The sequence below is a fragment of the Micromys minutus genome, assembly GCF_963924665.1.
Source record: "Micromys minutus genome assembly, chromosome: X".
NCBI classification, from domain to species: Eukaryota; Metazoa; Chordata; class Mammalia; order Rodentia; family Muridae; genus Micromys; species Micromys minutus.
This window is the reverse complement of record NC_137970.1, coordinates 31983972-32010617: the sequence shown is the minus strand read 5'-3', so window position 1 is coordinate 32010617 and position 26646 is coordinate 31983972. Positions and strand designations below refer to the sequence as shown.

The 26646-nt window shown below is 35.4% G+C and overlaps 2 protein-coding genes across 2 annotated transcripts in view; both read right to left on the bottom strand.

Annotated features, from left to right (window-relative positions):
* Positions 1–204: 204 nt before the first annotated feature.
* MBTPS2 (membrane bound transcription factor peptidase, site 2) overlaps positions 205–26646 on the bottom strand; it is a 43414-nt gene continuing 16972 nt past the window's right edge. The window contains exons 5-11 of the mRNA XM_080909933.1: positions 25062–25189; positions 13657–13775; positions 10623–10803; positions 7524–7618; positions 6881–7076; positions 5416–5491; positions 205–3233 (exon numbers count right to left, since the gene is read on the bottom strand). Coding sequence (XP_080766059.1) covers positions 3011–3233; positions 5416–5491; positions 6881–7076; positions 7524–7618; positions 10623–10803; positions 13657–13775; positions 25062–25189 — 1018 coding nt within the window. The 3' untranslated portion in view covers positions 205–3010. The remainder of the gene's footprint in view (positions 3234–5415; positions 5492–6880; positions 7077–7523; positions 7619–10622; positions 10804–13656; positions 13776–25061; positions 25190–26646) is intronic.
* On the bottom strand, positions 19578–20868 carry YY2 (YY2 transcription factor; the record flags this gene model as incomplete). Its single annotated transcript, XM_080910955.1, has 1 exon — positions 19578–20868. The coding sequence occupies one exon, from the start codon at positions 20866–20868 to the stop codon at positions 19741–19743; it is 1128 nt and encodes a 375-aa protein (XP_080767081.1). The 3' UTR covers positions 19578–19740.

Below are 26646 nucleotides of genomic sequence, written 5' to 3'. Positions count from 1 at the left end.
GGTCTTACTCTACATAAGTGGGGCATTTCTGCAGAAAAACAAAAGTACACTAAAAAAAGACAATCGTTTCTTGGCCTTTTGGCTAAGTTCAAGTGTAAAAAATATGATACAGAAGATGGTAAACGTAAAATGCTGGTTTATATTTGTTCTTTTATTGCTAAACAACACATTCTGACAATTATGCAATCAAATTAAAGCCTTAAAGTGAATTACAGCTCAATCAAAAGAGTTATTGAAAAAAAATCTGTGTGCCACTAGTATGTGGATGCTCAATAAATACCAAGGACACAATGATGACAGAAAGCCACATCACTATAAAGCATACGTTTACAATTTGCTGTTAGCACAGACAATGACCTAGAAGTTTTTTATCAAAAAGTCAAGTTTAACTGTATGTCTCTTCAAACTGAGATGGTAAAAATAATATGTACATTTTTTACACTTATGGATGATTAAAATCAAAACCTTAAGAATGTAAACAATGCAGAATAGGAACACTGAGAATAAAGTTTTACCGTTGAACAAAGAGACAACACAGAAAGATACTTCTTCAAATTACTAACATAATTCATTTTCCAATATAATTTGTTTTTCTAATTGCTCTGAAGAAACCAAAATGTTTTTTCCCATAAAGATGTTAATACACCAGGGACATAAGACATTCTAAGCTTTACTATGTCAACATATATTTACAGTAAATATTCAATCCTTTTTACAGCTTAAATAGAAGCATGCTTTTCTATCCATAAATAACATTAATCATCCATTCAAGAACATTAGGCATTTCTGATATCTCATGCACTATGCAGGGAGGCAAGGAGCCCACAGTGAAGCTGAAGAGACAATATGTAACATCTCCTTTCTTTAGTAATGAGGCCATCTGCATACAAATCTGCTGGACTTCCAGGAGAGAAGCTCCTAAACCCAGACCCTAAAGATTAGCTAGCACAGGTGTTCAGCAGCTAATAGGAAATGAGGTTTTGTATTGTTGCCTTCACTCAGAAAATGAAGATAATGAATAGAATTTCCTCTTATTAAAATATTTTCATGGTCTATGGATAATAGTTTAGTGGTAGAATACTTGCTAGCATGTGTGAGGTCCTGGGCTCTATAAGTACCGTATCAAACATTATTTTCCTCAGTATTGAAAAAAATGACCTACACACATACATTTTCATTAGTAAACTGCTTCACACGTGTGATGAAGTTAATTATGTGAGTATTTCACGGCATTCTCTAGGCTTTACCTGAAAAGGTCTGTGCATCTTAGTATGCAGATACATTTTGGTCCTGAGTGATCTTAGAAGACAACAATGACATATTTTCTGTGATAAAAGTTAGTAATTTGAATGACTTCAGTACTACTAGTAACTAATGGCCCATCATTGATAAAATCTCAAAATGATATTCAGTGTATGATTCCTATTAAAGAATGAAGGTAAATTTGTAATAAAGTCTAAAAATTTTCTAAAAAGTGATTTAAAAGTTTTAGGTGCTTAAGAAAACTAATGTTCTGAAAAAGGTAACCTTATGAAGTACCTTACTTCAGGAGGGAGGTATATATCTGGCTATTAATGAATGAATCATTGCCTTTTGTTACCTCTAATGTGTGTGATTCATGAAGTATGTATTTTTCATGACAGAAACAGTATGTGCATATGTATTCTTAAGACTAACAGCTTCATAGCAGCTGACTTTCTGAATTTCCCAGGGTTGGACTGCTACCCCACAAGATCAATTGTGGTTCTTTATAGTTCAAAAGTCTGTTTCTAGATTCTGGGAAATCTTTGTTTGTGCAGCAATTCTCACTAGATTACCAAGTCTTTTGTGTACTCACAGAGGTAGCTTAGGGGGAGATGGAAAGCAAAGATTAGGTGTCTAACCCTGCCAACAGAGAGAAACATATTGGTGCTGGTGAGGACAGAGTATGGCTCAGGGTTGAATGTTCTTGCAGCACAAAGGAAAAGGTACCCTGGAAGAGTTAATTTTAAACTTCAAAGCTGTAGGAAGTGGTGGTAAGTAGATTTGCTAAAGTTCTGTGGTGATCTGTTAGAGGACTCAGCTTAGTTCTCAAGTTTACCTCTAACTGCCTGAGCTTACATGCTGCTGTGGGAGATTCTTCCTGCAGCATACTCTATATAAGATGGCTAGGATGTTGTGAGAGTGTGGACCTATACTATGAAAAAGGTAATACTTGTGTGACAAACTGTCTTATCACATCACAGGCCTTATCTACTGTCAACATTTTTCATTTACTTGGTATAAAGACAAGAGTTATAAAACCAAGAGCACTTGCTCCATCTTCCATTTAACCAAGGTCTAGCCTCCCTCAAATCATTAATGGGAGTGTGTGTGTGTGTGTCTGTGTGTGTGTGTGTTAGAGAGAGAGAGAGAGAGAGCATGAGTGTGCATGACAGGGTCTTAGGGTCTTGCTCTGTGGCCAGTGCTATCTGGAACCCACTATGTAGCTAAAGATGATGGCCTTGAATTCATGATCCTTTTGCCTAGCCTCCCAAATACATTTTGGGATTATAGGCGTACACCACCACATCATCATAATGGCACTTTTCAGTAAATTTTACCTGGGAAAGGTAAGCTTAGCATAAGTAGTATAAGTAAGGCCCTGGTTTCAAACACTAGTAGAACACACACACACACACACACACACCTTTCTACCAGATTCTGCTTTTCCGTTTACTATTCCAAAATGCTATATAGTCACAAAATGGTATTACATGAACGAATGTTGACTTGTTTACAAACTATTTGACAAACATTCAGAGTTTTCACATTCAATCTTTAAAAGTAGAATGTAGTTAGGAATTACACTTTTCATTTTTTCCACTCCTCTACTACAGAGTTTTTGGATTCTCTAGATATTAGGAGCTCAAAGAGGTTGGCCAAGATGTTTTAAGGAAACACTTTACACTTCATACCTAGTAAAAGTTTCAACAGCAACAGATACTACCACATAGCTGTACTTCTTAATTCTGTTGCATGAGAGCAAATATTACCGTGCTGTAACCATCCAGAGTCCCAGTGTCACATTGGCAGCCAAAAGTACACTGCCACCAAGCAAGATGAAAAATCCTATCAGATCTTTGACATCGTTGTCTCCAATCACTGAAGTAAGGGTAGCATCCAGGAAGGAGTTCAAAATCCATTGCCCATCCAAGGCAAAGCAGGGCACTGCATTAACAATAGCCAGGGCTCCAGAAAGAGAAATCAGGTATCTGGAACGATCAGTTAAGGAGCTAGCTCTGAGATACAAGTGGAAATCATCTTTTGAGAAGTCAGAAGACACTGAACTTCTGTAGGTTTCTCTACTTTAAGTCTCTTAACATTCTTTCTTATAACGTCCCCCAATAAAAACCTCAAAACTAAACAATAATACAAAGAACAACAACAACAAAACCCAAACCAAACCAAAAGAAAACACTTAAATCTGAGCAGTGGTGGCCTTTAATCCTAGCACTCAAGAGGCAGAGGCAGTTAGAGGCCAGCCTGGTCTGCAGATCAAGTTCCAGGACATCCAAGGCTACACAGAAAAAAAAATGCTTCCCAAAACAAAACACAACAAAACAACACACTACCACCAAAAACAAACACAAAAACCCATCACTACCACCAAAAAGCAAAACAATGAGAAAGCACACAAAAACAAAACCCAAGACATTCTTTCTTATACGTCTATTATTTAAAACTTTCAATAGAGAAGCAAACTGCAAAGACAGCCTAACAAATCTACAATAGATTCCTAAGATTATGCTTTTGTAATCCTTTATTGATACAACAAAGAGAAGGGAATGTAGAAGAACTAAGAAATAAAGGAAAAAAGTGCCACAAATCTTAGGGTTTTGTGCATGCTAGGCAACGTTCTACCACTGAACTATAATGTCAGCCCCCAAATTAGTATTTTTTAAATCTTGAGACTGGGTCTTGTTGCAGAGACTGGTGACAATCTTGTTTTCAAACTCCCAAGTGATAGGATTATAAGCATGCATCAACACATCAGTCCCAAGTTTACTACAAATATATTTTTAAATTTTATTTGTATATATGTGTGCCTGTGCAAATGTATACCAAATGTATGCAGAAGCCCATGGAGATCAGAACAGATGTTTGGATATCCTGGAATTAGAGTTACAGATGGTTACAGATGGTTGTAAGCCACAATATGGATGCTGGAAATAGAATCTGGCTCTTCTGGGAGAGTAGTTAGTGCTGAGTCATCTCTTCAGTCCCAAAAAATTACTTTCTAATTTAAAAGGTATTTATTTCATTATGTGTGTGCATGTACATGTATATGTGTGTGGGTACCTGTGTAGGCTAAAATAATAAGTCAGATCTTCTGGACCTGGAATTATAGGGACTGTGATCTACTCAATGTAGGTGTTGGGAACCAAACTGTGATCCTCTGAAAGGATAACAAGTACTCTTGGACAAGGAACTCACAAAATTAATTTTGATTGTTATCACATTTTATATTAGGTAATAAAATTTTTGACTCTTGAGCTTTGTTGAACTTTACATATCTATAAGATTTGCTGTGACGACGTCACAAACTCCAAGGTACAATCTTGATTACACATATTGTTCAGTAACTGGTCATTTCGGTTTTTTTTTTTTGTCAATAGGGGAAACTGAGATTTAAAGTGACAATTAACCTCCAATTCAATTCTATATTGCAAATCAAATTTAAATAATTCAACCTTTATATTTGAAAATAATGGTAAAGACCACAGAAGTTTTAATTTTATTTTTTTTCTTTTAATTTGTTCTTTTTTTTCCATGTTAATAATGGAAATTGATTTGCTCTATTTTTTAGGCAGTCCTTCCTCAGAACAGTGAAATGGGTTTCTATATGTAAGAATTACCCTTTGTTTGCCAAGATTTTTTCATAAGCTTAAGTTGGGTAGAATCCATCACCTCATGATTTAACTGAGACTTCACCATTTATACACTTCTTGTAAATTCAATTCTCAACTTGTATTATGGGTTCTTTCCTTTCTGCACCCCTTTTAAAAAGGCTTTGTTTATATATACCCATTATGTTTTCTGCAAAAATAAAACTATATGCGTTTATGGGGCTAGAGAGATGCACTTCATACACGGAAACTTCTGTGAAGAGAGTCAGCTCTCTCAGTGTGCTTCTAGCACTTCCGGGCAGCCAGGCCACTGTGATGCCAGCTGCTCTTCCTCCAAGATCCTCCTTTCTGTAGCCTGGTTGCTGATGTTTTCTTCACTGTCCTTCCTTCCCCTCATATGTAAAACCTGACCCCTTTCATCTTTAAGGTCTCTTCTTCTGTTGTAAGCAATTAAATGATAAGGTCTCTATAATGCTCTATTTGGGGTAAAAAGGATAAAGCTACAAAACCCATACTTTTAAAGCATTTTTCAAACCAGAAAGGATACTTGACAAATGTCTCCACAATCACTGGCAGATCTATGCTTAGAAAGTTGAAACGTGGGATAAAACTTGTAATGCTCACTAAAAATGAAAAACAGGGAATAATAAATATTATTCATAGTACAATAAGCAATAACATTATAAATTAAACATACAATAAAAATTGCACTAGTCTATTAAAATAGCTGAGCAAACTTTTCCAACATATGTATAAACATGTTTTATACCATATACCATACACACACACACATATATTGTAAATGTATATATCTGAACAAGGCCTTTAATTCCGTTACTTGGGAAGCAGAGGCTACATAGCGAGATCCTGTCTTAAAAAACAAACAATTCCCAAACCAGTGTTTTATGTGGTAGTGTGCCTGTAGTCCTTAGACTCAGGAGGCAGCCACAGGCATATTTCTGTGAGTTTGAGGTAAGCCTGGTATATGTAGCATGCTCCAGGCCAGTCAGGGCTACATGGCAAGTCTCTGTCTAAAAGCAAGAGTAAAATAAACACAAAGCAATGCCTTTTAAAGAGTAACATAAGATAAATATTCATCTACTGGTAAATGAAAAAGAAGCTATGGTCAGCCATGGATAAACATTGTAAACATTTTGCTACATGAAATAAGCAACTTGTAAATATTCAATTATATGAAATTTAGAGAATAGGCACACTGATAGAAACAGAAAGCCTACCAGTGGCTACCATGGGCAAGGGATGTTGGGGAGACATAGGGAGTGATACTTGCACACCTCTGGATATGCTAAAAAGTACCAGTTTTTATACTTTAAGTATATGTTACTTTTGAAAAGTACCATATGAAATCCTATACAATAAAAGGAGTTGGACTGTATAATATTCAGCAATGTGGAGAAGTTATGTATTTAATACAATCAACATGTCACTATGAAATGATTATGATAAAATTATTCATGTTGGGCTGGGGATAAAGGTCAAGTGATAGAGTGGTTGTATAGGATGCATGAAGCTCTAGGTTTTATACCCAGATCCATATAAGAGAGGGAGTGCTGGTGTAGCCCCTATAACTCTAGCACCCAGAAGCGAAAGCAGGGAGATCAACAAGTCAAGACTGCTTGAGGATAGATAGTCTTGGCTACATGAGACCCTGTCTCAAAAGACAAAACATTCATGTGCCATGCACTTTTATATATCCTGGTAATGACAACAGCATGCAGCTCTTCCTACTGTTTTGGAGAAGTTGGATACATATTGTGTGTTCTTGGAAAATATGTGAGAGATTATCTGACTTGAGCAAAAATTATAGTGAAGAAAAAATAAGTATTCATTCTTCATAGGCTGATTATTTTTCTTTTACTTTAATTCCTCCTAATGCCTAAGAACAAGTTAACAAAACTTTAAGTGACCACATTTACAATAAATGGAATCAAAGCAACTGAGAATATATGTGATCCTAAGAACGTTTGAAGAGCTGTCCCAGTAATACCCACCTGTGTAGTGGAGATGCAGTGGGTGCCCTACATAGAGCATATCAATTTGTGGGGGATGCTTGACTTTTATTAATCGAGTGTGAGTTTCCAAGGATGGTACTATACAAAAGCTGGAGGTTGAGCTGCTTTTGCAATCTTTATTGCTTCTACAAACTTGAGTAGCTTCAACTGCTTTCCGGGCAGGGAGACACGTATGCTAAAAATACAATATTAGTCAATGTTAAAAAGTATTTATTAAGAAAAATCTAGCTTGCATTCCTTCATGCTATTCTTGTCACCCAGCAGATTAGGAGCGACCTTGATATTAAAACCTACTATTAAAAGTATACCTACTATAAATTAAATTCCAATATTCCATGTTTTGCTATATAGGATATCATACCACTATGTATTTGCAGATTTTCAGATAAAATGTGGTATCTGAAACATGGAGGTTTTAATTAAATGACACAAAGTAGATAGAGTAAAGACAGCAGGTTTTAGTTTTATATATTTTGTTTAGTGTATATATATATATATATATATATATATATATATATATATATATATATACACTAAATAATATATATATTAAATAATCATATCAGACAATATATATATTAAATAATCATATCAGACAAGTAACGCCTTTGGGACGACTTACCAAACGTTTGTTAAAATGATTTCTGTAGGAAAAGCACACATCTGTGAGGCTGTGATTGTTACAGCATTCAGTAGAACCATCTAGTCGTTTATATGCTAAAGAGAAACACAGTGCTTAGAATTGATCACATAGACATATACTTGCAATAAAAACTTTTAGAAAACAAATAAACAGTAAATAGGATTATATATATATATATATATATATATATATATATATATATATATATATATATATATCTGAAAACAACTGATAATACAGTATCTACTTAGACAGCTACAGGCTATAGTCTTATTTTATAATACTAAAATGGTACCCAATTTGAAGCAAGAAGTTGCACTCAGGTGCTAGGTGTTAGTATTGCTCAGTTGTGGTGTTTCTGTAGCCCACATGGAATTGTGGGTTTGACTGCTGGTAGACTTATAAGCCAGGCAAGGGTGGCACACACATGTTTAGAGGCTTGATTTGATTCAGGATTTCACCCAGTGCATAGGAGGTGAAGGCAGAGGACCAGAAGTTTAAGCTTCAACTATGTATTGAGTTCAAGGCAAACTTGAGACTACATAAAATCCTGTCCCAAAAAAAAAAAAAAGTAAACAAGAATATATCCTGCTAAAAGAGGAAGAGAATTGTGGGTGGGGGTGACTGGGAAGGAAGCAGTGAGAGGGATAAAAAGTGAATAGTAAAATAAAAAAAATCCAACAAAAGGAAAAAAAAAGCAGCATTTAGTCCAGGTTATTATTTGTCTTTATAAACTGACATTCACAAAGCTAAAGTAAATTTTAGGTTCTGTGATAGTAACTCCGGCCACTTCCTGAAGTACAATGAAGAAAAGGGTATAGCTACTTCTGATATGTGACTTTTGGGAGTAAGGAACTCTGGCAAATGTTTCAACCTTAAAGAATCAGATTGGTCAACAACAACAACAACAATAATAATAATAACAAAAATTACAAAAGAACACCAGACATCTGACATCTCCTGATTATATAAAACAAAGTACCAAGCATTAACAGAAATAGTTTGAAGGAGGGAAGAAAAGTGGGTGAAAAGAAAAAGAGAAAGACAGACAGGGAGAAGGAGGAGAGGGAAGGAGAAGCCTAGAGGAGGAGGAGAGGGAAGGAGAAGCCTAGAAAGGTATGAGGGAAGGTGAAAGATAGAATACTGAATCAGACCAAGCCTCTAATCTTGAAAGCGACAGACTTCGTAAACTTTGAGAAAACAAGTGACCCAGTTTCAACAAACACGCGACATTTAAAAAACAACAGGGATTGTGATAAGTTGTAGAAATTTAAAAAGCATAACACCACAATAGAACAAACAAATAAAAAACCCTAAAGTATAAAAACTTTGAGTAGGGGCTGGTGAAACAGCTTAGAGAGTAAAGATGCTTGTCACCCTACCACAAGAGCCTGATGGTCTGAGTTCCATGCCCAGAACCCAGAAAGTTGTCCTCTGACTCCCACACATGTGCAATACCCCTCAACACACACATGTACACACACACACACACACACACACACACACACACACACACACACACACACAGGAATGAAGAAATAAAGAAAATATCTTATAAAAAAGACTCATGGATATATGGAAGATTAAATCTGAAAAGAATTTGGGAGGCAACCGTTTCAGAGTTAATAAATGTAGCAGGTTCTCAGAAGAAACTTGTTTCAGTCATTTCTCCCGCTGTATGGGAAAACAAACCCAATTCTCAGGTCTTTTTGGAAGTCAAGATAACCTCTCTGGATTGCTGCTACATAAAATACACTAAAGAACAGTACCCCAGTCAGGTTTCGGTATGTTAGCATTCACACATAGCTACTCGAACTGCCTCTGTTAAGGAATATTTTAGACAGAAAGGGGAAGAGATTCCTCTAAATGTGCAGGAAGCTTTTTGTTTCCTAATATTCTTGGATTTGTTTTCATCTTTCCTTATTGCATGTACTGGGTATTGTTATAGAATGTATATGCACTGATCTCATTTCCTTGAATGTTAGCTATTAGTTTGTTATGTGTTCACACAGTAGCATATACAGGTTTAACTCAAGTGTTTATCCAGCACCAAAAAAAATGCTTCTGCATAAATAATTGCTTATTAGGTTTAAAATATTAGGCACAGCTGTGAGTAGAAGAGGTTGTCTTCCCCCAGGGAAAAACACATCAACTGGTTGTCCAGTGTTGAATAGTCAGCCCTGAAAATGTATACAAGTAACACTATACGACTGAACAGGTTATATATAGGTATATATATATACATGTGTGTGTGTGTGTGTGTGTGTGTGTGTGTGTGTGTGTATGTATGTATGTACACAATATATATGTATGTATGTATGTATGTATGTATGTATGTGTGTATACAATACTAGTGAAAAAAAAAGAAGCCATGATTTTGAAGGAGAATAGAGAGGGCTATATGGGAGGGTTTAAAGGGAAGAAAGGGAGAAATGTTATAAGTATACTATAACCTCGGAATTTTAAAAGGTGCTTTAAAACTAGACAGAAATTTATATAAAATTATGTTTACACATGTATAAAGATCATACTATACTGAGTACTTACTGAAGTGTAGCTAATCAGTTATAGGTGATGGTTGCCTTGATTTGTGGTTTTGGTTTTGGTAGTAGTGGGGATCGAACCTTGTACCTCATACACAGGGAGACAAACACCATACTACTGAGTTACACACACAGAGCCCATACCACTAAGCTTGAACATTGATTTTACATATTTTTAAAATTTGTATTTTTCAGTGGTACTAGAAATGGAACTCAGGTCTTTGTACACATTATGTAAATCTTCTACGATTGAGTTATATACCCAGCCTGAACAAAACTGTTTTGAAAGCAGAAAGATTTTGATACTAGAATTCTAAAAGTAAAAGATTATAAAAGAAATTAATTCAACAATACATAATAAAGGAAACAAATACCCAAAATATCAAGAGAAATATCTATTAATTTACACCTATTTACTTTAGTTAGTTGCTTTAAAACAACTGGAACAAAATAAATCTATATATATCATCTCAGAGTTAATAATGGAAGGGACTAGTACTTGAAGCATCGTGTTATATAAAATAAATGCACACACCTCTAACTGGGAAGCTTAATTGTTGTAATGTTGATGCACTTATACAGTACCCAATTTGGGGCTCATATGCAATGGTGTCTAAACATTCATTCCAATCTTGTACATTAGTAACAGGACAATCCTGTAGATGAGTGACAAGGTCTCCCACAAAAAGGCCTCTGGGTCCAATGGCAGGTGAGTCCTTGGTAGGAAGGAAAACAAAAGCAGATAATGTATAATATCAAGTTTATAATATAAAATATAATATAAAAATCTATATTAGCCACAGTAACAGTCACTGCACTAATTAAAAGTAGAATAATTTTAAACAGTTTTATTATTTCTTTGAGAATTTCACACAATGTATTAATTATTCACCCCCACCTCCTGTTCACTATCCTCGACACACTCCCATTCCTTTCCATTCAGCTTGGAGTTTTCTTCAAAGCAGAATATTTTATCTAATACATAAAATAATCCATATCTAAGTCCAGAGCTTATACCCAAACAATTAGATTGCATTTCCCACTTTTCCATGATTATGAAGTTTTTACAACTTCAAAAGGAAAAAGAAACCCAGTTGTTGATTATTAATGTTAAAATATTAAAGCAGCAGGGTATAAAATACAGACTCAGTATGGACCGGGTTCTGAGTTTGATCCCTTGCAGTAGAAAAGGATGAAGACCAAAAGCAGAATGAGCCTACTAGACATGACTCAGTGGTTATTTCATTCATTACTAGCGCACACACACAGCGGTTCACAACAGTCATTAACTCAAGTTCCAGGGAATTCTATGGGTGCTAAGCACCCAAGTGGTACACAGACACACATGCTGGGTAAACACCCAAATATACACATAAAGTGAAATTTAAAAGTAAAACAATGTAATAACCTCCCCCAAACTTTTTAACGGAAGAAAAAAAAATTAAACACCAACAAACCACTCTCCAGTGGATGGCTCCACATCAAAAAGTAGCACAAATTGGAGCTCGTGGGTTAGCAAATTAAAGGGAAAAAAGGGGGACATGAAGTTGTGGGAGATGACAGTGAGGTGGTGGTAGATCTGGGACGAGTTAAAGGGAAGAGTAAATATGATCAAAATACACTATATAAGCTTTTCTAATAATTTTAAATTAAAACAAAAACCCCACAAAACAAGCAAGCAAACAAAAACCAAAACCAAAAAAAGGGGGTCTAGAGAGATGGCCCAGCAGTTAATATCACAAACTGCTCTTCCGGAAGGTTGTGAGTTCAATTCCCACCAAGCACATGGTAGCTCACAACCATCTGTAATGAAATCTGATGACCTCTTCTGGTGTTCATGTACATAAAATACATACATAATTTTAAAATAAAACAAACTGAAAAATATGTATCTAATGAGTATAAGCAAATGCTGTCATTCTAAAAATAAATGAATAAGCTGCGTGTGGTGACATATCCCTGTTTTTAGCACTAAGGAAGCAAAGTGACACAAGTAGTGAGCTTGAGGCCAGCCAGCACTATACAGTCAGACCTTGTCTCAAAATACATTTTTTTTAAAAAAGAAAGATCTGTGAAAGCCTTAATGAGAAAAACAAAACAAATCCAAAATATACAGAAACAACCTGCGGAGGCAGCTGTTGGTAAATGCCTTCTGTGCAAACATGAGGACCTGAGTTTGGGTCTCCAGACCTGCCTCTCTCTCTCTCTCTCTCTCTCTCACACACACACACACACACACACACACACACACACACACACACACACACACACACTCTAGTAGCTTATACCTGTAATCCTAATACAGAAGAGGCAGAGACAATGAGATCCCTGGGGCTTTCTCACCAGTTAGCATAGAAAAACTGGAGAGCTTCAGGTTCAGTGAGAGGTCCTATCTCAAAAATTGAGGAGGGCTAGAAAGACGGCTTAATGGTTTAGAATACAGGCTGGAAAGGCAGGATTTTCCTACTACCCACACAGTGGCTCACAACTGTTTCTAACTCTAGTTCCATGGGATCCAAAATTCTTTTCTGGGCTCCATGGCCAATAGGCAGGTACATGTGTAAGCAAAACACCCACATACATAAAACACTACAATTTTTAAAAATAAGTTGAGGGATAGGTATGGTGGTTTATACCCTCAACTCCAGCATTGAGGAGGTAAGAACAGGAGGATCTCTGAGTTCAAGGCAAGTCTACACTCCATAGTGAGTTTCGGAACATTTAGGGATACATAGGGAGATCCCCATGTCATAAATGAGTATTATTTTTACTGAAAGCACTGAAGAAGACATGTATGTCAACCTCTGGCTTCCACATGTATCAAGACACACATGGATCTGCACACATACACATGTATGCACCCACATGAACACAGACTATAAACATGCACAAAGTAATTGCTAATTAAAATCAAGAGATGTAGCTCCACGGGATCCTCCCTCTTCTAGACTTTTTGGGCACTGTGGATCTTCCAGAGGACCGAGTTCAGTTCCCAGCACCTATGTCATGCAGCTCACAACCACCTCTAACTCCAGCTCCAGGGGATCAAACACTCTCTTTTAGAAGGCATTTGCTGGCACCCATATATGTGTGGCACATATAAATAAAATTTTTACAAATTCAAGATTTTTACAAACTCAATTTACTTTATCCGTAATAGACAAAAACTATAAGGTAAGTCTTTATAAAAACATAGCCTCAAATGTATAGACTGGTAATTTTTTCCCTTGAAATTATCTGAACACAGACTTAATAGCATCATAGTAGCAAAGAAAAAACAGAATTAACTTAAAACTCCTACAAAATGTTTTGGATGGGTAGCCTATCATTCTTACTTCTTAGTAGTGTCAAAATCAGACATAAACTAAACAGTAAAGATAAACAGTGCATTTTATTAATAAACCACGCACACAGAATCTTGATACTACCTCTTTGGTGCAGAACAACAATAACAATAACCAACTTTCATTGCATTAAAAAAAAATCCAACACTGTTTGCAGGTGAAAGGATTGTAAATGTTGCAGTAGAACACCTGGTGAAAGAACACTCTAGGTGATTCATTATTTACCTCTGCGACTTCAGTGATAAGTACCCCAACTCCAGTGTAGTAAAAAGGCAAGAGGATTACTGGAAGGAGAACAAGAGCTAAAATACCAAGGAGAGCAAGGACAAAATTATGCCATATACCTGAAAAGAGAGAGAGCAACTGTAAGTTCAACAGTAACAAGAATATAATAAGAGTTTGCTGGACTTCATAACACATGGGTATCCTGATAAGATCATATATCGGCCAGAAGTTATGAGGCAGAGGGATCTACTTATTGTAGCAGACAGATGTTCACTAAAAATCTGCCTTCTTTTCATATACTAAAATCTGAAATGTATTTAATACTATAATTATGAAGACTATGATGATGGTTTAATACAAAAGAATCAACACCTAACTATGCCTTCTTTATGGACTATATATATATATACAGTATATCTCATTAATTTAAACATATTCATGTTCTCTGATAGAAACCTCAAGAATATACAAATTAGGAAGCAAAATTCTTAGGGCTGGGGAAATGGTTCAGTAGGTGAAATGCTTGCTATGTAAGCATATGACCCCAAACTAAGACTTCTAGAATAAGAGCCACATACTGGGTCACCTATGTGTGATTTCAGCACTGGGGGTGAAGACAAACATATCTAGTGGTTCACTGACTAACCATTCTAAAACCATGAGCTCTTAGTTCAGTGAAGGACAGTATCACCAAGGTGTATGTGGGGGGGGGGGGGATGTGGGGGGCGGAAGATGTGGACATCTCTGCCTCCACAGTGCATTCTTGGGAGAATGCATCCATGCATACATTGCATGCACAACCCCCCCTACACACATACAAACACATCCCTCTAAAAAGTTTTTAATTTCAGTATAAAATCCTTAGTGGGACTCTGAGAGACTTTCAGGATAATTGGGACATTATATCATAGAACACAAAAGAACAAACCATGAACAAGAGTGCGGTTCTTTGCATGTGAATATGTGGATACATATGCACATGTGTGCCTGAGTGTGGAGGTCATGAGTTGATATCAGGTATCTTCTTTAATCATTCTCCACCTTTCCCCCAATTACCTTCATTTTTTGAGATAGTCTCTTGCTGAACCTGGAGCTCACATATTCAACTGTCTTCATGGCCTTTTCTGTGGGTGGTGAAGATCTGAATGCAATTTGTCATGCTTGTCAACTAAGCCAAATTCCCAATTCCTGGTTTAAAAGCTAAAATTTATGTGATCGGATCCAGCAATCTTTTAACATATAATTTATAGCAATTATATATAATAATGAGCATCATGGTGCTATTTCCATACATGTACGTATGTATTTTGAACAGCTAAAGTGACATGGTTGGACACTAAAAATCGACTTCTGTAAATTAGCCTCGGACTCACAGCTCCTGTGTATATGTGCCTATATATACACAAAAAAATTTGAAAGATTCTGAAAACCCTATTATCAATTTACAATTTATATTATTTTAGTGTGTACGTGCTATAGTGTACAAATGGAAGTCAAAGGGCAATTTGTTAGAGAAGGTTTTTGCCTTCTCCCATAATATCTCAGAGGTTATGAGGCATGGCAGCAAAAACCTTTATCCTCCAAGTTGTTCAATGCCTCAATATCAAATTGTTTTTCAAATATAGCTTACTGTTTCACCGATCCCATGTCTCAGATCTGATACACATGAATTATAAATCTATCATTAAAAATCTTTTAATTAGTTGGGTGGTGGTGAGGAGCAACATAATTCCAGCACTCAGGAGGCAGAAACAGGAGGATCTGAGTTTGAGGCCAGCCTGGTCTATAGAGTGAGTTACACAACAGCCAGGGGCTACATAGAGAAACTCTGTTTCAAACAAACAAACAAACAAACAAAAAAACCTTTTAATTATTTAATTACATGAATGAACCCGTGGAAGGCCAGGGCTACACAGAGAAACTGTCTCACACAAACAAACAAAAAAACCTTTTAATTATTTAATGTGTACAAATGAACCTGTGGAAGCCAGATATATAAGATCCCCTGAAGCTGGAGCCACAGGCAGTTGTATGCTGCACTATGTGGGTGCTGGGAACTGAACTCACACCTAGAGGAATAAATACTCTTAAGGGCTCAGCCGTTTCTCCAGCCAAAACCTATTTATTTATTTATAAAGTTTCCTATTAATGATCACTTAACCTGAGTCTAACAGGGTTAAACAGCTTGCTTTTACTGTTTGTGTATCTTAAGCAAAGATGTACATATGAGATCAATGTGGAACAGACTCTAGAAAGGTGAACCTCTGTTGCAGAAAAGAGCTCAAGCATTTCTCCACTAGGGGGCGGCAACTGCTCCTGCCAATGGGAAGCCAAAACAGATCTCAAAGGATTGTGAGTGAGGTAGTACTGGGGTGATAATTCATCAGACAAAAAGTGCAAACAAAAGAGAAGGGAGCAAAGGAGACCGAAAATGAGGGTCCAATTTTTGAAGTATGAAAAAGAAGCCATGTCCAATGAACCATGCAGCATGTCTGTCTTTGTAAATTTCAGAGGACTTTTTTGCTTTTTTGAGACAAGGTTTCTCTGTGTAGTTCTGGCTGTCCTGGAACTCCCTCTGTAGACCAGGTTTACCTCGAACTCAGAGATCTGTCTGCCTCTGCCTCCTGAGTGCTGGGTTTGAAGGCATGTTATCACTACCTCCTGGCTAAATATGGTGCCGTGGGACTGGCCTCTGTCTCTTAGTACTGGGATAAAGGCATGTGCAACCACAACCCAGTTTTCCAGAGGGTTATTTTTATCAACTATTTCATAAATGCAGTGTTTTAGAAGTATATATAAAAAGGGGTAAATTCTACCTTATCGTACTTTTAAGTGTATTTTTTAACGTGATTTTTTTTTTTTTTTTTTGTAGAGTGGGATACAGAACCAGATAAGGTTATGACTATCTTGGGGGAGGGGTGAATGTAACAGTCTATAGAAGGGGGTAAGTTTTTGTGCATTTTTGTCAGAAGTATTTTAAGCTACTTTTAGTCTCATGGTTTTAGTAGAACGTGTTTCTCAAAGACCTTCTGAATATCTCTGGTCATAGCTCTTTGGCTGTGCAGTTTCCCTAACAATTCTGATAATATGCTGTGGAAAGTGGAAAATGTAAATGTGGTACTTGTGATGTAAAACTGTGAATCAGTGGAAATGAAGATTATGACACTGCTGTGGTAGGCCCTCCAAAGGAAAATCTGTCACCAAGTTTGAAGCTTGGCGTGTCACTGGAATAACTGTTTTAAAAGAAACACCATACTGGGCTCTAGATTTTTGGTACATGGGTCAAGAATTGTGTATAAGCTGAAATGTCTATCTAGTGAGATCCTCAACCAATAAAATCTATCATGAAATGGGGGACACAAAGAATGCATGTATAAGGGAACAAGGAATAATTTACACAGTTCTTCTTCCCCAAATAATATTCCATGCTATAGTAAGTTTAGTTCTTGATTAAAAGTAAAAAACAAACAAACAAAACAAACAAACAAACAAACAACCCCCCCAACCCAGGATTTTCCTATATAACCCAAGTTGGCCTCAAACTCCAAACAGAAACCGGGATATGATTATTTGGCCCTGTTGTAGTACATATTTCCCATTTCATAATACACGTTTTCTTATAGTACTCTAAAAGCTTCATTAAAAAAACAAAACAAAAAATGATATTACTAAACTGGCTAAGTGTTCTTGCTCCCAAGCCTATGACCTGGCCGACATCCCTAGGTCCCATATGGCAGAATACAGCAGATTCCTGTCAATTGTCTTCTGATCTTTGCATGTATGCCATGGCATTTACACAGCCATGTCCACATCTCCCCTAACTTCATGAAATAAACAGAATATTTTAAGAAAAAGAAAAAAAAATCTATCTCAATATGGTGGGTCATGCCTATAATCGCAGCACCTGGGAAGCTAAGGCAGAATTGTTGCAAGTTACAAGCCAGTCTGAACTACATTGTGAATTTCAACATAGCTTAGGCTACAAAGTAAGACCTTGTCTAAAAACAGAACAATCAAAAACCAATGAAAACCTCTAATTTATACACTAAAATTTCCTTTGGACAAACTAATTCATAGCACTGCTCTTCCCTGCCCTGTTGCTAGTAACAGAAACAGACATAGACTAGTGAATAAAAGTGGACTCATATTGGTTTCTTGACCTTACAGATGACCTTTCCAATTGTCTTCCAGGCTTGCAGTTGGTACTGTTACCTCTCTAAATTCTGAACTTGCTAATGAAGACTAGGTGAGAGTGGACATGTATGAAGCAGACACATTTCATTTATCTAAACAATTTCGTATATTAATGATTTGTTTTTAAGCACATTTTTGAAATACCACTTTTGCTTTTTCCAGAGCAGTTTTTAAATAGTGGGCAACAGAAAGTTTGGCTAGACAATTCATTGTCACAGGTGATTGTCTTGTGCACTACGAGATGTTGTTCTGTTAGCATTCCTGGCTGTTACTGAACTGATGCCCGCAGCAGTTTCCCTCTGCCTACCTACCACATTCACACAAGCAAGCTATTTTAAATTCTTCAGAGAGTTTTATTTTTGCTTTTTCTATAACATGAAAGTATACATTAAACATGCAATCAATTTGAAGATAAGATATTATGCAATCGAACACTACTATTAATTGATCAAAGAAATTACACTCTAACATCAGCACTCTAAATAGTATTTGGGGATAGGATAAAGTGACTAAAAGATGTTTAAACTGGCTAATAAAATTATGCCATCTTATGTTCTATACTTATAATACAGATAAGAGAACCTTATGCAAAATGTCTTGGTATCAAAGAATACTGCCAAACAATACAGCAGACAAACCTATAAAATTTCAGAATAATATGAATGCATAAAACTATCAATTCTTTAAAGACTACATTTTACAAACACCACCTCCACAAAAATCAGATAATTACTAAACATATTCCTAAAAGTATAAACATGAGCATTTAGAATACACAGTTTATAAGATGGTAAACTTCATGTTTATGAGAATGCAAGGTCCCATTTCACATAGTTGTATAATGAAATGTAATTTGACATAAATTTCATAAATTATTCTCCTGTCAAAGTCATATTTCACAGAAAAACCATTGCAAAACAAGGCAGGACATCTTAGCAAAAATATGGGGCTCGTGAATTAAGTCTCCTGTTGAAACCAAACTCCAAAAAACGCCACTACAGAGCAAAACAGGTCTTATTAGCAACATTATGTTTTGAGGTTCAAAAGTTATTCTCATGTCAAAATTAACTTTATAGTAACATTACTGCAGAATAATACAGGGAACCTTAGCAAGTTTTATAAAAAATACCATTCATTGTAGAATACGTCATTTTAGCATATAATACAGGTCATTTTAGCATATGAAGTTGAAACTGACTCTTGTTGAAACCAAACCTCAAAAAAAAAAAAAAATTATTACAGAAAAGAGGATACCTGAGCAATATGAGGTTTGTGATTTAGTCCACTGTTGAACCCAAACTCCACAAAAATCATCTCACAGAATAACACAGAACATCTTTGGACAATAGGGTTAGTTGAAATAAAACTTCTGAAAAAATGTCAGCAAAAATATCACAGACCATTTTTAGAAACAATGTGGTTCATGAATTAATCTGTTGAAAGCAAGTTTCATAAAAATACCACTGCAGGTAAAACAGGTCATCTTGGGCTATCTAGTTCTTGAAATAGTCTCTTGTTGAAACCAAGTTTAATAAATTACCACTCTAGAAGATAGGATAACTTATGAATATGAGGTTCATGGTTTATTCTCTTGAAACTAAATATCTCAAAATACTCCAGCGTGAAAAGAACTCCATCGTTAGCAACAATATGAGGTTAATTAGTCTCCTGTGGAAACCAAACTTCCCAAAAACACCACTGTATTATAAAATAGAGCATCTTATTAACGTAAACTTTTTAACATTTGTTCTATCAAAACATAAACCTCAGATATGTACGATTCATTTGCAATAACTTTCCTAGAAACTATTCAAACAAGGGGCATATTTATTCCCAGGCACATTACTGTCGAATACTTCTCAGGCTTCAAAAGGATCTTCTCATTTCTTTTTACTGGTCACTTTTGTTCCTAACATGTGTTAAGATATGAGATTTTAGGTTTGTCGACTGAGCAAATTTCTTGTTGCAGGCATCAAATGGGCACACAAAGGGTTTGTCTCCAGTATGGATTCGCACATGTGTACGCAAATTGAAATCCAGGGAAAAGCGTCTCCCACAGCCTTCAAAGGTACACTGGTAGGGTTTCTCTCCAGTATGAACCAGCTGATGACGTTTCAGCTTCGAGCTCTCAACAAAAGCTTTGCCACATTCTGCACAGACGTGCACTCTAGGCCCATGAATGTGCAAGTGCTTTCTCATAGCAGAATTATCTTTGAACATCTTCCCACAGCCTTTATGAGAGCATGCCACAGGTCTTGGAAAGTCTCCTTTTGGCCTTTTGGGTTTCATGCTAGTAAATTCTGCCAGTTGTTTGGGATCAGAAAGATCAATGCCAGGTATTCCTTCAGGAGGAAATTTCTTTCCTGTCATATACTCAGAATAATCGGGGGTTGACTCACCAGCCTGTCCTTCAGCCATGGGATCGTCTTTTTCATTATTATCCTCCCACATGGGGAAGGGAAGTTCTCCATCAAGACCATCGATTTGTATCTGCTTATGTTCCCACTGTTTGTCACCCAGGTCAGGGTTCACACCTTCTTCTGCACCAGCCTCGATAGTGGCCGTCAAACCACAGAGATTCCCTCCATAGGGGCTGAGCTCTTCTTGACCATTCTCTGCCGCCAAGAAGCCAGAAAAAGTGGCAGTGGTCGGCTGGAGATATTCTTCTTCATTAACTGGCAAAACCATCGGGCTTTCAAATTCAGTACCGAGTAGTAGGTTGTCTGAGTCTTGGTGATTCACCACCTCCTCTGGTGTCTGCACGATCATTTCCTGATCATGATCTCCATTACTCAGGTTGCTGCCTACAAGTGGCTGCAGAGCAATAAGAGGAGAATGGTAGTGGCCACCATGCGCCCAATCAACACCTACATCTCCATACACTTTGATGGTTTGGCTTACATTGGTTTCCACAGAAACTGTCTCGATATCATCGAGTGGCTGCAGCTCCATAAAATCAGCGGGAATCTCTGCGTTTTCTGTGGTGAGACACATAATTTTCTCTGTCTCTGAGGCCATGGCGGGGACCCGCGTACTGGTCCTGGGTAGCAAGCAGGTAGGAGACAGCTGTGGAGTAGAAAACAAATCAGGGAAGAAAAGCACGCACTTGCGTGCTAAACAGAACAAGGAAAACCCCCAAACGACAAAAACTACAACAAGGAAACAAACCAGGAAGAGGTGACGAAAAGCGTGTGCTTCAGGGAAAAGCCGGCCGTCGTCTGAGGCACTAAGGTGATTCCGGAGGCGCTTATAGGTGTTTCTGGAGGACAAGACGCATGCGTTGGGCGTGCCGCTGGATACGTCCCTGGGCGTGCCGCTCGATACGTCACTAAACTGCGACAGACCATCAAGAAAGCTTCTTTTGCGCATGCCTAAATGATTGCGCAACTTCCTGCAGGAGTTGCAGAACCGCTGGGTTTCCCTGTAATTCTCCAGTCTAGTTACTGACTGAATGTAATCTTTCCATCTCGGTTTCTTACTGACCTTTTCTATATTTTATTACAGTTGATTTCTTACCTACCCTCAGCCAGGCTTATGTAGGAAAAAAGAAAGTCTATTCCTTTTAAATTTTACTTTGTGTCTAAATATTATACAAATATCCTATTACTGAACTACAAACATTATAATTATTTTCCACAAAACAGACTTAAGTATAGTTTTGAAAATATTAATATGTGTTAATTTTTAGTCAACATGTTAGATAAGGAAAATTTACCAATAGTAAATTTTCATTTTCAAAATTTTCCAATACTAAATCACCCTGCATTATTGAAATATACCAAATTTTGTGCTAAAAATTATATTATTTAAATAAATTTATATAATAAAACATAATAAAGTATAAATGCATTATAAATTATAGTTCACATAAGAATATATAAAACATTTATATATAACTATATATAAAATATAGCATATAACATAATTATGATATATGCTAAATAATATATAATGCATAATATGTAGTATATGATTCAGTGTATATTATGCATCATATGTCTATTCTATATATTTATATGCATATATTTTTTATATATCTGTGTTGTATTTTAATAAAACAAAACAATTTCTGCTAAGTATTAGAGGGCATAAGTCTAAATTCTGAAGGTGGAGGTAGAAAGAACTGGTGTTCAAGATGAGCCTGGACTACATATTGAGACCATATGCCAAAGAAGAAAACAACAACAAAAAAACCCAAATCCTCACTAAAACCCATCTATGACAAACAAAAGAATACAAAGAAATGTAGTGACTTTCTGTATATGGTCTGAAAAGATTATGCTAAAATTTTTTTTATTGTGACTCTACTTCTGATAAAATGCATATGTATATGGAATAAAAATTATGGAGAAAAAACTGAGAACACTTTGAGTACGCATGCAGTATAAATGTATTAGTATAAAAGTATACTTTTAAATTATGATAATATTTTGAAAGTTAACATTATAAAATGTGCTAATTGCTGTGTATATCTAAATGTTCTTGCCTCAATATAAACATTACCAGACAATAGTTACTATATTAACATGGTTCACTGTATTATAACTACATTGTACTAGAATATCAAAGGAAAAGGGCTACTAAAATGACATTGAGCAATTATTTAATGCTTAAAATGTGCTTTATGTGATGGGTACATTTTTGACTACTGTGGCATACATTATCATACATTATAATCTTTTTTTAAGAAAACAATTTATTCAATTATTACCTATAAAACTTTTATGGGGATTCTTTTATACTTTCTCCTGTTTGCATTTAATAGCTTGATTAGTTAATTTCAACTATTTTCCCATTCTTATATTCAGTTTTTTAAAAACATTTTTTCATAGATGAACAAAAGCCAAAAAACACTAGCAATTGATAAAATTTTCAGTATATCAGATATTATTCACTAATGTGAATACAGATTCTGTCAGTAGCTGCAATTTCATGTTTATCAAGTATTATTCATCAATTTAAATACAAATCCTATCAGTAACTGTTTTTTCAAATAACTCAATTAGATTTATACCACTGGTTCTTCTATTAATTATGCCATTATTTCATTTTAAGAAGATTTATTTTGTGTGTATGATTATCTTCCCTGTATATTTATACACGCATGTGTGATATTTTGTAAGTCACAAGAGGTCATGAGATTCCCTGGACCTGGAGTTAAGTATGGCTGTAAACCCTGTGAGTGCAGGTCCTCTACTATCTCTAGTCCCTACCCCATTTCTACCTATTTTATACTTGTTTTCACATTTCTTATGTTTATTGCCTGACTTTTTTCTATTCCTAATTATACACCTATATATAGCATTGAATGTTTCTTTTAGTAAAGCTTTATATTTACTAAATATATTTATAATTTTATAACTTAATGTCACTTTAAATAATGAATCATAACTCATAATGAAGTTATAATTATTAAAACTTAATTATGGATTTAATTAAATAGATCCAATTTATGACTAAGACACATTTTCCTTCTATTACTTAGATTTGAGATTTGTGAACATAGAAATTTCTTTGTCAATTTCATGGGCATTTAGAAAGAAATTATCTTCTGTGTTCATATGATATGACTCATCTATTTTTATAAAACCAATTGTAAGATCCCATGCTCTTACTTAAATATCATGTTAGGAGATGAATACAGTATATTATACTTTTTTATTTCATTTAATTTGTTGTTTCGTTGAATAAGAGTCATTATTGGTTTTCATGGTAATTTCTAATATTTCTTATTAGCTGACATTTGTATAAAATATTCTGCATTTTTATTTTCCAATATTAGAGTAGTTTTTGATTGATTTTTATCCCCTGAACATCACAAACTTGGAATACTTTTAAAATCTAAAGTAAGGGCTTTTTTTTATAGTGCTAGGGATGGAACCCAGGCACAAGCACCCTATCACGAACTATATATATCACAACCTGATATTTTAGCAGTAGAGTAGGTCATATTTTATTTTTATTTTTCTTAAATTATTATAAAAGAAAAAATATTTTGGTTTTCTTTTTTTTTCACTTGATAGGTTTTTTTTTTTCCTTTTGTCTGCTTCATGCTTTCATTTAGTATGATCACTTGAAATGTTTAAATGTATTTTTCAGATCATTTGCTGTATACTATAAAACTCAAACTGACCATTTCTGACCTAATCTCAAGTATATCATCTTATTCATGACATAAGAAAGTAAGGGAATCTTGAATACAGATTTAATGGCTTTTTACCTTACCCATTCTCATTTTTTTAAAGAAAAAAAAATCTTGAGTAATTTTTATGTGTGAATGTTTTGCCTATATAGCCTATGGAGGTCAGTATATTGAATCCCCTGGGCTGTGAGGCACCATATGGGTGCTGAGAACTAAATTTAGTTGCTCTTCAAGTGTATCAAGAGCTCTTGATACTACTGAGCTTTCTATATCTCCTAACGTAAATTTTATTACATTCTATTTATTTTATGCATGCATACATCACAGCATAAACATAGAACTCTGAGGATAACTTGTAGATATTGGTCCTCTCCCTCATGCCATGTAGGAGCTAGAAATTGAACTAAGGTCATTAGGCTTGGCAGCAAATGTCTTTACTCACTGAACCATGTTGCTGGCCCCACCTCAATTCCTTTTTGATTCCATGTTAGTTATTTTATACCATAGTCTCCTGTTCAAAAATTCTATATCCATAATTGCTTAGCCTTAGTTATTCCCTTTAAGGAGATGTAGGATTATGGTAGACTTGTCTTGTGTTCCTTTAGCTGAGATGGATCTGTTTTTCCCACAATTTCTCCCCTCCATAATTGTATGTTTGTGGGTGAGTCTTTTTGTCTGATTGAACTCCAACAGTGCTAATGTTCACCATCAATCCTTCCACACCATCTTTTCTTCATTGTTGAGTTATGATTTATCATGTGACTGGCTTTTCATGTTCTGTCTTGATTTTTGCACATTCTTTGTATATTTCAGCTAAGTTGACATTCTTCATAGTTGTGGTTTCAGGTTTTGAACATGCCTTTGCTTCAGTAAATATGAAGTGTTCCCTTATGCTTTTAATATAAATTTTCAGTAATTTATATGTTTTTTAAATTGCTTTGAGATGCTCTAATAAGCTGAATTTATTAATCAAATGTTATTTTTCACAAGACTACTTTCAATAAAACCACAGAAAATCAACACTCAAATAACATAGAAACATTTAAAAACAATGAAGTCTGTTTATTACCTGCACAAAATATCCTCAGCTGCTGGACTGGTGATATAAGTTGCAAATGGGTGGTGAAAAGATCAACAAATGCTCCAGGGTAAATAATGAAGAGAAAAATTCCAAAGCCATTAAATCGAACTTGTTCCCTAAGAAAGTGTAAATCACATTAAGAAAAGGAATTTTCTAATATAATTGTATTTCTGTCAAGTTAATAATGATGCAATCTTAAAATTCGCTATAATTCACTTTTAAAAATAATCTTCCTGGAGAGATAAAACTAATAATCATAACTTTAAACTAGTGTAACACAGATTTGGCTTAGGTTCTAGAAAACTCTGAAATATATAATTGAAATGATTATATAGAGAAATAGCTAATAATTCTATGAGAAATCAATGATAGAAAGCTACAGTGTACTATTAATTTTTAGAGGACAAAGGGAAATATATAACTCAAAATATGATTCAAACACATTTATTTGTCCTAGTTATTATAAATAAGGCACAAGATATGTAAGCATATTTCTGTTCAGCAAATACTAAGTACATTTTAATGGCAAGTTAATGGTAAGATAGTCCTTAAAAGGAATAGTTTTCTACCACTTCATTTCTATAAACACATATAGATTTAAGTTTCCTAGGAACCAACAGATACTATAAAAAAAAAAAAACCATTACCTTAATAGTAAATATATATGATTCACTTTTTTGGTAAAGACATATAAAACATTCATAGTTCATAGTGGCAGAAAAACATAGCGGCAATAGAACAGTGACTATGGCAGGAGGTCATAGGCCATAGGGGAGAATCTACTATTATTTTGTTAAATCGATACAGAATTAAACTGTTTTCTAATCTTTTTGTCTATAGATTAGTGATGCTTCATCCATTATCAGAGAAGCTTGCTACTCATTTTCCTCCCAGTGGATGGCACTTAATACAGATTCATAAGTGCCATATATGGGACATCTATGTCACACAACCATTTTCTTGAGGCTTAGAGAGAAACACTGTGGAAGAGGAGACAGAAAGATTTTAAGAGGCAGTTTGGGAAGGACTGCTGCAAAACAGCTATCCAGATGTAACTTGGTCAATACACTCACTAACTCACAACAGCTATGGCTGCCTGCAGAAAGCTATAAGATCAAACCAGTCAACAGTATATCCTAGATGGGGAGAGTGTTTGAGGCATTTCCCCTAGGTGAGAAGTTCCTGACAGCTGATGGTTTCTGGGAGACTGCCAATGTTCCAGTGGATGGCACTCCAGGGATGTAGATAACAGGTAGCACTAACTTAGAGTGTTACTTAGTTGTGTGGGGAGAACTTGGTAGGGAGATATGAGGATCTGAAAGCAGTTGGAAGCAAGGAATCGGAGATAGATATGATCAATGGTCATTATATATATTAAACTTTCAAAGAATAAATAGAAAGTATTAAAGTTATCCAATTGTTTCACAAACATAGTATAAAATATAAAACTATTAATAATAACTGTAGATACAAAACACTAAAGGTTATGAGGCAAACCGTTGGTGATTTATAAAAGGTAACTGGGGTTGGTGAGACTGCTCAGGTAATAAAGCTGCTTCCTAGAATTGAACTT